Raw genomic sequence first — 15,266 nt, 5'->3', positions numbered from 1 at the left:
TGGGGGCGGGGGGTGTTTATTACAGGAATTTTGGATGAACAATTAATTAAAAAATTTGTCTGTTAGAGTTTAATTGTTTTCCTTTCTATACATGCTTTTGTAGGTTGCAAAACAATTAAAAAAAAAAAACCAGATGTTAGTTCAATTATCCTTTTTTTTTTTCTTCCAAAGTTTCACTAAATTTGCTACGAAGGAAGTAATTTCTTTATGGAAAAAGAATGTTTTTCGAAAAACATTCTCAGCAAAATGTTTTTTCGATTTTTGTTTAGTGAATTTTTTTTTTTTAAATATATATTTAAGATTCATAATAACATCAGCAAAATTAGCGAATCTTTTTTAACACTAACAATTAATAATAATGTTTAAATATTAGTTTGACCATGTAATGAAGTTAAATATTAAGATACTCATAAGAAAAATAACTTCCTCACTAGTGAGGGAAGTCATTTTCCTTCTTTTTTGTGGGGAAAACAAGATTAATTTTTGGTAATTAACACCAAAAAATGAAAACGATTTTTTCTGAAAGATAGACTTTCGCAACACACATGGTATTGTATTGGCAGAATGGAGTATCTGCTTCAACACGTTTTTCCCCAACTCTGCTTCAACATTAGCCTTTGTGAACATGGAATCATCTTTTATTAAAGACAATTTAGATTAAAAAAAATTGTCCTTTATTCATTAGTTTACTCTTTTCTTTTTTTTATTTCTTGGTTCTTTACTCTTAACATAATAAAATCATCAACGATCATCAAGGGATACAGTGGGATAGATGAGATCCCTCCACTCTTAATCAAAGGTGTTGCTCCTTTTAATATGCACTGTCAAACACGATGCAAATTTGAAATAGTCGGGTCAATAGACATTGTGTACCAGACAGTTATAATTCCTTAAAAAAAACCATCAAGCAGGTGTTCAGATTACTAACAAAATCATATTAGATGCTTTTACTCATACCCCCATCTGGATGTAGATCAACACTCAAAAAGTAGCTAGCTTTTATGACCTTGGAAGTCATAGAGATCTGATGGATATGAGAACATAGCTTTCTACCAACTTTGGATCCTTTGAGAAAAGTGTGACTATTAAAATAGTAATACATCTAGTAGAATTCTTGCTGAAAACAATAAGGAAATGTGAATTTTTTAACTCCTTGTATCTTTAAATGAATCCCAAATTCAGACAGAATATTGGAAGATTTTCATGCTTTTCCTTTTCCCCTAATCCCACCAAGATCTTTTTTGCTTTCTTTTTTTCTTTTTCCTGGAAACTTGTAAGATTATCAGACATCTGGTACAGAGAATCTTATCAACTCAGACCTCAGTTGCTTATAAATTCCATGACCCCATTCACTGACCGATGTGATAATGTAGGTAAGACAGTACATATATCATTATTATGGCATCTTTCTAGCATATAATTGGCTGTACAGCGACAGAAAATAAAGCAATGACAATGTCAAATCCAGAGTAATCTACTTTTTCACTTTGGTTTAACCGAAACTCACTGACCCAACAAATTCAGATTCCCATAGAGATTAAGAGTTATCAATATTTCAGGAACTACATAAATATTCGAATGATATCAAAAGGAAAAGAATGAAACTTCATTTTCTTTCATCCAAAGCACATATTTTTTTATCCGCCAACCCATTCAATTCTGAATTCAGACCTATTATGAATGTCGACATTCTCCGTTTTCAAAGTGGGGTCAATAGATCAAATGAAAGCCATAAAACAAGTAGTTGGTAAGTTAAAACGAGAACTAGCACAACTCGCAGAATCAGAAGCCTTTGCACAATTTGCGAATGAAACTTCATTATCTTCCACTCAAAGCACACATTTTTCAAGTTCCTTCCAATAATTAAGGGTACAATCATTCATCTTCAATGATTCAAAAGAGTATAGCTAAACATGAATGAATGACTATTCTCCCATGCACATAGTATCCCGAGCGCATAATCTTGAACCCTCATTTGCATTTGTTGATGGAAGAATTTTGATCGTGTGTATAAATCTTCACTTGGACTTATATAGAATGAACATAAAAAGGAACTTTGTGGACTTGCTGTACAAAACAGGGAGCTCTCCGAGTGATAACTTCCCAAATATTTTAACTTTCTCAGTGCCAAAATGAACAAGATTATCTATGCAACTTACTACCCAAAGAAACAGAAAGTTTACCCAGTTGACGGTTTGAAACATTTCAAGGTTCTGCTTTCATCTGGTTGGGTGGCAAAGAACCTATAAGTAGCAGAGAGAGTTTGGAAAATGATTGAAGTAGCTGATTCTGATTTAGAAAGAGAAAACCATGCTGAAGCACAGAGAAACACTTACTTAAATCCTGACAATCGAGGAGCGCACTTGAATGGAATCCCATCTCCACAACATTAGGCAGCTGATCATCCCGCCATACATTAGGTACCTGAAGACGATATCAATTGCAAGGCGAATGGTTAGATCACGAAGCAAGATTACTTTGGTTCATGACTCAATGTGCCAAGTATTCTCCTAAAACATGATCAATCAGAGGCGGAGCCACAATGGTGTCTACGCGTTCAGCAAAACCCAGTAGCTTTGGCTCAAATCATGTATTGTGTTAAAAAATTCATTTAACATATACAAAAATTGTTTCAAGAACCCAGTAAACAAAAATAATTGTGGTTCAGAACCCATAAACTAATAATCCTGGCTCCGCCTCTTGTCTCAATACAACCTGAAACCTGAAACGCATAGCTATCAAAATACTACCTCAGATGAAGGGTCCCTGTAGCCACCATTCATAGAGGCAAAATGGGGATTGATGGATCTACGGAACGCATCAGTACAATTTCCATCACCAGGAAAGCCTGACTGAAGCAGACCAGATTGCAATCCGTGCAAAGAAGTATAAGTCATGTTCGCATTATCAGGTGGACAAGCAAATGAGGATGAAGGACCTGCGTGTGACTGGAGGATCTGCAACAAAAGGCAGATGTATTCCCGGAATTAGCAGCTGGAATTTATGCAGCAAGCTTTGCTTTATGAATTTTCAGCAGAAGATTATACTAGTTCTTACATCTTTTGCGAGGAGCCCATCAAGATTAAAATCTAGCTGTGGGTTTACTGTTGAAAGCTTCATTGAGAGGAACTGAGAGAATAACAAGAGTCATTCACATGCACATACATCTAGGAACCATGAATAACATTTTTTTCTTAAACTTTTTCATAACAAAATAACTTATAGGCTGAGATTAGCAAATAGTAACAATATAACCGAAAGAAAAAATAGTTCGAATCTTTTTATTTTTTGATTTCTTATCCAATGTCCGATACCCGCATTGAGACCCTGACTAAACCGGATTCGCGCCGCGTAAGGTCCATTAAGGCAGAATCGCTCCCTAACATGATTTTTTCCATACCAGGGTTGGAACCCGAGAGCTCTGGTTAAGGGTGGAGGGAATAGTTCAAATATTCAATGCTCATTGGAAAAATACATGTTAAATACTCTGTAGGTTAATCTAAAGTGGTTGTATTGTACTTTACACAACAATCAGGGAAAAAAAGAAGTGAAGGGAATCATTCATTTTGAACAGCAGAATGTAAAGCAACCAACAATTCAATTGGATTTTGAGGGAATACTAGATACGATTTTGGAAATGAGCAGAAGATAATCAACTAATAGCTATCATACCTCAACCTGTCTTTGCAGAGATTGAACATAATTAATGATCTCATCGAGCATTACAGCTTTACCAGTAACCTGAAAAAATCAACCCCTGGGTAATATAAACACCAAACGCCTATTAGAAGTTTTCCATATGTGCAATGATAAAACTAACCTTGCTGCAACCAGGTACAAGATCCTGAAGATATTTCATTCTTTCGCTTATTTTCTCTCGCCTTACCTGTAATCAGGACTACTTAAATCATTTCTGAAACAAGGAAAGATCCCCTAACTTAAAGCTACTCCTAAGAGGTCTTACTCTTTCTGCAAGACTATGGCTGTTCGTTGCCTGGCCTCTTCGAGCTCGAACATGTATGTATTCTTCTTTAGGTGGATCTGAAGATTGAGACCTCTGTTTACTGTTTTTTCCACCATTCTTGCTGGCAGGTGAACTCAAGCTGTCCTCTCCTTTCTGAGTTTCGGTTCGTTCTTGTTCAGGTTCAGCTGGCAGCTGTTGTGCTCCCTTTATTCGATCAAGCTCGGTATCCTGCCAAAAATTATTAAGAACACTCGGCAAGAAACCATTTGGAGCTATAGTGGTCACAAGCTATGTTGCTCAGACTCTTCAAAAATACTGATGGGTGCGTGTTAGATCCTCCAAAATTAGTGCTTTTTGGAGGATCCGACACGGGTGAGGTAACATTTCTGGAGAGTCCGAGCAATGTAGGTCACAAGAGAACATACTAACAATGTCCTACCTGACCATATCTTTTCCTTTTCCTTGAGCCAAGGCCGCCCTTTGTGGAAGACTCCAAGCCGGCACTTCCCATTTCCTCTAGACGGCCGCTACATTCAGCTTCGTCAGATTCATTTCCAGACAATCCAACTGATTTTTTTCCTTCATCTCGAGAGATATTAAAGTTTTCATTCTTCTTCTCATTCTTGAGAGGCCTTTGTTCATTAGTCTTGTTCTTATTAGGTAAAGAAACATCCTTGAAACTTTCAACCCCATTTCTCATGTTCTGCTTCTGAGGGTTCACAGTTTCTTCCGGTCTCCACGTTGGCGCTTGTTCCCTATAGCAAGGCTTCATAGACTCGGGGACGCTAAAATTGTTCATGATATCACTGAAGTTTCCTCCACTGAAGCATGAAAACCTTGCAGCTCTCTCAATCAATCCTGAATCAGCTGGAAGCTGAGCTAAGCTTTGAGGAAGCATTCCAGGAATAGACGGTACAAACAAGCCCCCTTTCAGCATTGCATTCGGTGGGCCCGAGGCAATTGCTGCAAACTCATGTGGATTTGTAGTGCAAGGATTGATTTGAGCATTAGTACCATAGAAACTTAAGTTTGACGAATTGGTAGGCCGATCCCAAATAGTGGGAAAAAATGAATCTACCAAACGATTGCTACTAGCGATCATCCCCATGGATGCATTTGTCAGGTTGCTTCCACTTAATTGCCAGTCTAAGGACATATTTCGTGACTGAAAATTTGTAGCATCGTCGTTCCTCTTTTGTCGCTCAGTATCATTCTTGCTCCCCGTATCCATTATTTGGAATTGAATCAAATTTACACAAGCTAAAAAAAGCTTCTCCTTGCCTCAAGATTTGATTGCCTATAAGATAGAAATCAAAAACTTGGACACTTCCAAAGATCTCGTCGTTGAGACAGGATAGATTTGCTCAGCTGGTGAGGCAACTCCACTCCCAATTGATAAGTCACAAGTTTGAAGGAACAAGATTCTACCTTGTGCATAAGATTTGAGTAATAATTCCCAAAAAATCCTAGTTCAACAAATGAAATAAATCTAAGTATATACACCAAAAGATTTAGGAGAATTCCTCCAAGAAAGTTAGTAAAAGGCAGGAAAGAGAAACCAGTCAAGCTACCTGCTCCCAAACAGCTGGAAAAAAGGCAGCTAACAGCATCCCAGTTTACTACACAAAGGAAAAAAGAGTTCCAATCTTTGCTTCAAAATTACAAAAGAAAATTGCCACCAATGTCCAAGAAAACACAATCCCAGTTCAATACACATAAGGGAGAAACAAAGTTCCAATCTTTACTTCAAAATTACAAAGTCAAGTCCAACCAGTACCAAGAAAACACAATCCCAGCTCAATACACATAAGGGAGAAACAAAGTTCCAAGCTTTACTTCAAAATTACAAAGAAAAGTGCAACCAACGTCCAAGAAAACACAATCACATTACACAAGGAAAAAAAAAAAAAAAAAAAAAAAAAAGGTTCCAATCTTTGCTTCAAAATTACTAAGAAAAGTGCCACCAATGTCCAAGAAAACACAATCCTAGTTCAATACACACAAAGGGATAAACAAAGTTTCAATCTTTACTTCAAAATTAAACACAAAAAAAAAGTACAACCAATGTCCAAGAAAACACAATACCAGTTCAATAAAAAGTTAAAGAAAGTGTTCACAAGTAAAGTTAGGACCATTTGGATGGGATTATGGCTTTTGATTTTGGCTTGTTTTATTATTTCAATTTAAAAATAGGTGCTTAAATAACACTTTTTTATCTTAACAAATATTACAAAAGTGTTTAAAAACTATTTTGGCTTTAAAGCACCTAAAATTAGTCAATCCAAACAGACTCTTACTAACTGAAAACAAGAGACACTAATTTCAGCATCATAAATACTCATTCACAGTACTCAACTTCCTAAGCTCAGCTCTGAAACTGAGAAAAATAAAAGACCCAAAAGTAGGAATTGAATCAAGAAATATGATATAAAAAATAAAAATAAAAAAGATAACAAAAAAATGAAGAAAGATACCTTATTTCAGATTTTGTGGTCTAGTACTTTTGCTGCTACTCTGTATAGTCAATACAGAGTACACTTTTTTTTTGTTTGTTTTTTAAATATTACTAAATGTACAATGCCTTTTGTTTTTTGTTTTTTTAAACTTTGAACTGCAATGTACAGTAACTATATAGGAAAATTATAAGAGAAACAAACAAGAAGAAAGTAATAAAGATAGAGAGATAAGTATCACTATATTAGAAAGAGAGTGTGTATTTGAAAGAACTAAAAAAGAAAGCTTACATACAAAGGTTCTCTGCATTTATACCCACGCCTGCATAAAAAAGAGAGCTATTGATGATTAACCACCCCTTACTGCTATTATAAAATATTCCGTCCATTCATTTTTACTTATCTACTACTCCCTCCGTCTCATAATAAATGTTATCTTAGTTAAAATATGCATATTAAAAAGCTAATAATAAAATATAAAATTTACTAAATTACCCCTATATAATAAAATAAACTATTTTTTCCTCTTGATTAGAGCATGCACAAGTAGTAAACCTTTTGACATTGAGAATCTAACAATATCAAGTTACTATGTGCTTTTTTCAATCATCATTTAGATGTTACTTTAACTTGTAGTTTTTGTCTAAGAGTAGAGTTGGAAAAATTAGCCAATTTATATCTTGATTTCCTGAGGTGACACTTATTATGGGATAATTTTTTTTAGATAAGATGACACTTATTATGGGACGAAGGGAGTATATTATAAATACTCTCTCCGTCTTAATTTGAGTGTTTTACTTTCCTTTTTGGTTTGCCCTAAAAAGAGTGCATTTTTCTATCTTTAGTAAGTTGACAAGTCAAAAATCTTACATCACAATTTTATGACCACAAGTTTCAAAAGATATTTTAGTACATTATACATATATTTAATTTAGGACCACAATATTCAAAAGTATCTCTTTATTTCTTACATTCCGTGCCTAGTCAAACTAAGACACTTAAAATGAGACAGAGGGACTAATTTTTCACTTTTACTTGTCTACTTTAGCATATTAAGCCCTTAAGAGAAAGATAAACGTTGTTTTTTTGTTTTGTTTTTTTGTTTTACCCTTTCCATTAATTACTCATTTCCAAATTATTTTTTCAAGTCTATTGATGCTATACACCAATTAATATGGGTATTATGATGAAAGACGTACTTTATTTATTAATTCCTAAGGGGCGTATAAAATTTAAAGTGGACGAGTAAAAGTGAATGGAGTATGTAATTGAACAAGCACAAATTTTATTGTATAAAAATGAAATACTGTACAACTATTACTACAAGATCTTTTATGGCACCTCACTTTTAGGAGTTTTAGTAGTATGATATTCTCTCCAATCTTAAATATGATTCCTATGTCTCATTTTATGTGACACGTTTTTCAAAAAAAAATTGGAAGAAAGTTGATATTCCTTCCAATTTAAGTGTCTTAGTTTGACTAGGCACAGAGGTTAAGATATAAAGAGAGATTTTTGAATCTTGTGATCGTAAATTTTATCTGTAGTACTAAAATGTCATTTGAATCTTATGGTTATAAACTTGCTATGTATATGTTTGAATTGTTAATTTACTAAATATAGCAGGAGATGCTCCTTTTGGAACATATCAAGAAGGAAAGTAAGTCGTATAAATTGAGACGGAGGGAGTCTTTTTAATTTTAAATAATTTTATAGTCATAGAAATGTCTAGAGCATATATTGGATCAAAGTTTCAATGAACAAAATTTATTGTAAAAAATGGAATACTGTAGAACTATTACAAGATCTTTATGGCGCCTAACTTTTAGGAGTTCTATTAGTACAGTATTGTCTCCAATCTCAAATATTGTATCTATCTATCTCATTTCATGTGACATAGTTTTTCAATTTCAATTTTAAAATAACTTAATTTTTAAATTGTTTATTTTTGTTTTTAATAATATAATTTTATAATCATACAAATGTCTAGAACATATTTTAGATCACAAGTAAGGGTATACATGGACCGGGTTGATTCGAATTTTTCAAATATCAAACCAAACCAATTGTGTCAGGTTTTTAAATCTTTAAACCAAATCAAACCAAACCAACAAAAGTCAGGTTTTTTAACCTCGGGTTTTTTGGGTTTTTTTGATAAAGTCTTCATATAAAACATATAACTTGTGCTTCAAATATTTTCTTAAGGTGTTCCTTAAGAAAATAACACAAAATTTGAATGGGTGATTCCTTTGTACTAAAATATTCAATAAAAAAGATAATGAAATCGCATAAAACAAATATTGCTAAATAATAAGCAATAATGAAAATGATCATAATTTAAAAGTGGTAAGTCATGCTAAATAAGTACAACTAATAAGTATTAATTACAAGACTAAGTATAAAGACCAAAAAGAATTAAGTTATATATTTTCACTGTCTAAACCAATGCAAAATTAAAGAATATATATCAACATTATTATCATTTCTAGTGTAGAATTGAATTTCTTTTGTTAGCATTAGTATTGATTTGATTTTAATTTGGGTTTTATTCCAGTGCAAATCCAAAGCCTTAATTACATAAACATACTTCTATCAAATTCCACCAAAAAAAAAAAAAAAAAAGTCTATTATGTCCCTCCTACAATATAAGGAGTCTTTGTGTCAAGTGATGCAAATCTAAATCAAAAGTTTGATAATATCAAAAACTTTTTAAAAGCTTGATATATATCATGTAAGTATATGGAAGTTATCGTACGTACTAAAGTAGTTCCACTGGCAATATCATCGTTGAAAATCTTGCAAAAGCAATTTTCTTGAGCTCTTTTTTGGTTCTTTATAAAATTTAAGGTAGTACTCTATATATAAACTGAATTCCTTCGAGTGAAGTAATAGCAAAAGTTATGCAAAAAGTATGTTAAATACAGAAGGACAAAGTTGGTATGTTAAAATAGAAGTGAGCTGAATATTTCTTCCACTTTTATGGCCTATGTGACTTGGTTGAACAAGGAACACATAGGTTTTCTGTTTTCTTTTTGTTTCACGCTCGAGGTCCAGTATCCGTATTAAGACTCGATTAAATTTGATTTCGTGTCAGGAAATTTAACATTGTGGATAATCGCTCCCTGATAAAGGCGACTCCATACTCAGAACTCAAACCCAAATCTCTGATTAAGGATATGAAGAAATTTTTTACCACAACCCTTGTTGATTATGTTTTCTCTTATTCTCTACGTAGCAAGCCAATGTATTGAACTTTTTCCTTATTAGTAATACAATTTGTGATGCCTTAAGTTGCAAAATCACCTTTTCACACACAAGTAGAAATTAGGAAACAAATATTCGAGTCTAGCTCGCTTTCCAGCCCCACCGAAAATAAACAGTAATATAATTATGCTGCAAAAGAAAAAAAAAAAAATTTAAATTGGCCTATCTAAATTGCTATATATGGATTACTATACAATTTTCGTTTTCATTATTATTCAAAACATTACAATATGAGAATTGAATGATAACTCATCTATAGATTTGTTATAATAAAAATATCAAAAACTTTTCAAAATGCTTGTCATCATATCTATTGAATCGGACTAACGAACTAAATGCATTTCATGAAAAACTTTGCCCGTGAAAACATATCTTATTTTGAAAGACTATTTTTAAATCATTTTCTGATATTTATTAAGTTAACTATTTTATGCATTAATGTAGTATGATTGAATACTGGGCGGTGTTATGGAGATAATATTTGAGTAGTGAAGGTTCACACGGTATATCCCCAGTTTTTTAGGTCATAAATTTGACCGATGTGCTGCATGATAAAAATTTACCTATACAAAATATTTATATTAAATCAATAAATATATGATACGTAATACATATAAATTTTTATTATTTAATCCGAGTTAACTAATGCATATTTTTACCTTATTAGATTAATTAATTACTATCATGGCTTTCAAGCTTGTGGCATGGTTAGCTAACATGCTTAAGAAAAAGTAATCTAATCTTAGGGCTGGGATGTTCTCGTTTTTATCGTCAAAGTTGACTCATGTTTAAAAATGCTTTAATGCTTTAATTTACTACTATAGTCCATTATTAAACGCAATAAAAAACCTTAATTGTAATCACAATTAAATAATATGGATTCTAATCATGTTATTTTTTTCTAAAGCATTTTTTTTCACTATATGGTACACCGCTGATGGACTGTCCCTTTTGCTTTCTCTCATGTCTTGGGACTTGAAATCACAGACCTAAGCCTTAGAATAATGGAAATCTCCATTCACACTTTGCTTACAAATTCCTAAATAATCTATCTTAAGCTTAAAGATTCAGAGGTGGATGAAGCATTATAATTTGAGATTCAATTGAACCCCAAACTTTCGATGCGATGTACAAATTTATATGTAAAAATTTACTAAATTTACAATAAATAGTAGATATGAACCCATAACTTTAGAAATATAATAGTTCAATGCTAAAAAATTTAAAAGGTTGAACTCCAAAAATTTAAATTCTGGATTCGTCTCTGTAAAGATTATATTATTAAAATTATAGAACAGGCAGCGTCAGAGGAGAAAATGATTTGCACTGATTGGGTTGGTTTTACTAGGTGTTATTTAAAATACGGAAAAGGTACATAGATGCCCCTTAACTATACGAAATTTCACGTATTTGCCCGTCGTTGTATAGTTGAGGGGCAATACGTGTAATTTTGTATAGTTGAGGACCTTTTCCATATAAAATTTAAACAAAATCTTTATTCCCCTTATATTGGACTGTCAGATAAATCTTATAACATAATAATATATACTCATATAAAAGTAGATATAGAAAATGCTAAAAAAAAAAATGATCCCTTGAAGGCAGATTCAAGGCAGTTACTTAAGTATGTATTGAACAGTTTTGGTCATTTATATTTGTCAAAAGTTAACACTTTTAGCCTTGTCAAATATTTATCAAATTATGTCAGTTAGATTCGATTGAAATTATGAAAAAAAATCAAAATAGTGGGAGCTCACACTGCGAGGTACAATTTTTGTAATTTCTGCTATTTTTTATTTATTTCTTAAGTCTGGTGTAGTTTCTTAAGATGTAATTTTTGCAATTTTTTTTTTACACCTTTTAGTGTCTAGAGCTTCTTTTTTTTTTTTTTTTTTTTTTTTGTGTTGCATATTTTAGGATTTGATGAGACTTTTTTTTTTTTATGATTAGATCTTTTCTTCCCCTCGATTTTCATCAAATCTAACGGACATAAATATTGAATATTTCACAGAAACTAAAAATATTACAACAACTTTTAGCAAATTTATAGGACCAAAATTGTTCAATGCATACCTAATAAACTATTTTGAATCTACCCACAAAAGTCAAAACATAAGGGACCATTTTTGCCATTTTCTCAGTACATATACAACAAACCACGAGCAAAACCCCGTGAGAGAATAGTCCAAGGAAGAAGACAGCGAATAAATCATTATTACCATAAATAATAAATTATAATAAATAAAGAGTGATTAGATTCCTTAATTAGTCTTTTCTCCAATAAGAAAACCTCGTAACAAAGAACGCTGCCAATGGAATATGGACACATAGTATGATGTACAAATAGTGTATATTGAAGTGTTTGTATACTAATAATAACAGTGATTTAATTTATATACCAACGACGAAGAAAATCATAATATTGTACATCAGTGTATTTTAATTAATTATAATATGTTATTTAGTTATTTTGTATGCTATCAATCATGATTACTATACGCATCTCATTTATTTGTTGTAATATGTTGATGGTGTACGGAGATTAAACACCATCAGTGAGCAGAAGTAAACTTTGCAAAAATAGACATTTATAAAGGGTCATAGAACAATGTCAATCTACTAATTAGGAAAATGTACCCATAATTGGGCTTGATGCACAAAATAAATCTTTCATACGATACAATTAGAGGGTGTTTGGCTAAATCAGCTTATAATTAAGCACTTTTTAACTTATCTACGCGTTTGATAAACATTAAAAGTTCTTATAAGTCAGTGTTTATAAGTCAAAATAAGTCATAAGCCATAAGTTAACAATCCCTAACTCTCTATTTCAGTTTATGTGACAACATTTCTTTAATTAATTTTGAAAAGATCGATAATTTTGTGCATTTGAAAACAATTTAACTGTTTACACTCAATGATCAAGTTTTTATAGACACACAAATACTATGCTATGTTCAATTAAGATCACAAGTTTCATTTTTTTTTTTTTTTTGTTAATCACAAGTTTGATGATTAGATCTTACAATCACACAAACTTATGTCAAGTTTTAAGACCACAAATTATAAAAGTTCTAATGTTTCTCCGCACAATTAATTAACTATGTTATGCAAATTGAAATGGAAGGAATTATAATATTTAATTAAGAATACACGATTATACACTATAGTTTTAAACAGATCAATTGTATTAAAGAATCAGATCTTAAAACAGCTATACTGGTTTTTTTTTCTTCTTTAAAATAATTTTAATATTCACCTAAAAAGACATTTATTATGTCAGATCTTAAAACAGCTATACGGGTTTTTTTTTCTTCTTTAAAATAATTTTAATATTCTCCTAAAAAAACATTTATTATGTAATCTAAACTAAATTTTGTCTGGAAACAAGATCTTGGATTTAGCTGGCTTGATGGTGATGGATCTACATCATGAAAATGAAAGCTTCATGAAGATTCCATTTTCTAAACCTAATGCAATATAGCACAATATGAACTTAAGCAAGAGATATTAACAAGACATAGTAACTGGCCGTATTAGTTCGTCCTTTAGTTGGATTTTTTTATTCTTTTTCTTTTTCAGTTCTCCTTTTCTAGTGGAATAGAAAGAGCAGACCTAGATCATAAAGAAAATCACATCAAGAAATTTAATATAAGCTAAAGTAGTAAATGTATTGGTTAAAATGTACAAGCAAAGACTATTTGAATAGACATGTGACAAATATGGACCGAATGATAATTAACTTCAAGACCAACAACACATCCGAGAACGGTTGTAACATGCGATAATCACGAGACCAATTACTGTTTAGTTTATCCTATAAATTCTCCCATCTACCCATCATTGTTCCCATTGGATATACTTACTATAGATATATATATATATATATATAGAATCGAGCTGTAAAAAATAGATATTTTTACAAAGCAATTAGACCAAAATAGTCAGCCTTTTTTTTTTATCCCAAATGGGTATTTCGTTGATCATTCAACGAAATACCCCCGCCATCGCTTGTTCATAGCAGCAACCTCTTTTTTTTTTTTTTTATTTTTTTGCTATTTCGTGGATTGTTCCACGAAATAGTTTTTTTTAATTTTTTTTTGCATTTCGTGGAACAATCCACGAAATAGCTTCTTTTTTTTTTTTTTTTTTTAATTTCGTGAAAAAAATGATTTTTTTTTTTTTACATATCACAACGACACAATCCATATAAATAGATGTTTTTTTTATTTTATTTCGTGAATAAAAAAAGAAATAGGAAATTATAATTTTTTTTGTTTTTGCATTTCGTGTATTAAAAAACGAAATAGGATAAATTTTTTTCTAATTTCGTTCGTATAAAAAGGAAATTGGAAAATATATATATATATATATATATATATATATATATATATATATATATATTGCATTTCGTGTATTAAAAAACGAAATAGGAAAATAATTTTATTTTCATTTCGTTTATATAAAAATGAAATAGGAATACATATATATATATATATATATATATATATATATATATATATATATATATATATTGCATTTCGTGTATTAAAAAACGAAATAGGAAAATAATTTTATTTTCATTTCGTTTATATAAAAATGAAATAGGAATACATATATATATATATATATATATATATATATATTTCATTCATGTACCAATGAAATAGGATGAATATATATATATTTTTGTGTTTCATTTATAAAAACATTTATATATTCACGAAATAAAAAAAATCTTATTTCGTTTTTTAATAAACGAAAAAAAAACTAGTTGTAAAGTCAAAACATAACTTTATTTTAAATATAAATATAATTCTAAAAAATATAGGGAGAAAAAGCTTAGTTGTAAAGTCCTCAAACTTTAGATACTATAACTTTGCGCTTCGGACGTCGATTTACGCGATTTTTTTTTGATTTTGGGTATTTTCCGAGATCTATGCACACAAAGCTAACGTAAGGCGGTTTGGCCAAAGCCGATTTTTAAAAAAAACGTCTTTTATCACATTCAATTTCAATTTTTTCCCAAATTGGCGTGAAATTTTCGCTTTATTTACTTATAAGATGATGATACGCAATAGATTTCAACGTAAAAATCCAGGGGTAATGTATCTGTGAATGTCAATTTCACTTCTGCGGTTTCAATTTTTGAAAATAAAGCTGACTAAGTTTCTCGATATATAAAGTTGACTAAAATAACCTTACAGTTAAACACTAAGTTTTTTGAAAAATATATTTTAAAAAAATTAAAAAATGGCTTTTAATCAATTTGGAATATATATATATATATATAAAATCAATTTCAAAAATATATAAAAAAAACTATTTTTTTTTATATTTCGTGGATTGTTCCACGAAATGCAAAATGAAAAAAAAAAAAAAACATATTTCGTGGATTGTTCCACGAAATGCAAAAAAAAAAAAAAAAAAAAAAAAAAACAGTTTTAAATTAAAAAATAAAAAGTTTCGTTAATATAAATAAAAGCTTTTTTTTTTTTTTTTGCATTTCGTGGAACAATCCACGAAATATGTTTTTTTTTTTTTGTTTTTATTTTGCATTTCATGGAACAATCCACGAAATATTT

The 15,266-nt window shown here is 30.8% G+C and overlaps 1 protein-coding gene across 3 annotated transcripts; it reads right to left on the bottom strand.

Annotated features, from left to right (window-relative positions):
* Positions 1-1,800: 1,800 nt before the first annotated feature.
* Positions 1,801-6,688, bottom strand: LOC132032632 (transcription factor bHLH49-like). 3 transcript variants are annotated; one of them, XM_059422282.1, is made up of 10 exons: positions 6,439-6,688; positions 5,536-5,583; positions 4,404-5,430; positions 3,965-4,192; positions 3,821-3,886; positions 3,673-3,741; positions 3,058-3,129; positions 2,751-2,957; positions 2,337-2,424; positions 1,801-2,243 (listed from the first exon to the last, which is right to left on the bottom strand). In XM_059422282.1, exons 3-10 carry the CDS (start codon positions 5,193-5,195, stop codon positions 2,206-2,208), a joined length of 1,560 nt encoding a protein of 519 aa, XP_059278265.1. In that variant the 5' UTR covers positions 5,196-5,430; positions 5,536-5,583; positions 6,439-6,688; the 3' UTR covers positions 1,801-2,205. The 3 variants fall into 3 exon arrangements, with proteins under 3 accessions (XP_059278265.1, XP_059278267.1, XP_059278266.1); XM_059422284.1 differs by lacking the exon at positions 5,536-5,583; XM_059422283.1 differs by lacking the exon at positions 6,439-6,688 and having other exon boundaries at positions 5,536-6,416.
* Positions 6,689-15,266: the final 8,578 nt, after the last annotated feature.

This window comes from Lycium ferocissimum, chromosome 10 (genome assembly GCF_029784015.1).
Source record: "Lycium ferocissimum isolate CSIRO_LF1 chromosome 10, AGI_CSIRO_Lferr_CH_V1, whole genome shotgun sequence".
NCBI classification, from domain to species: Eukaryota; Viridiplantae; Streptophyta; class Magnoliopsida; order Solanales; family Solanaceae; genus Lycium; species Lycium ferocissimum.
Note: the sequence above shows the minus strand (reverse complement) of the source record. Positions and strands in the feature narration are given on the sequence as shown.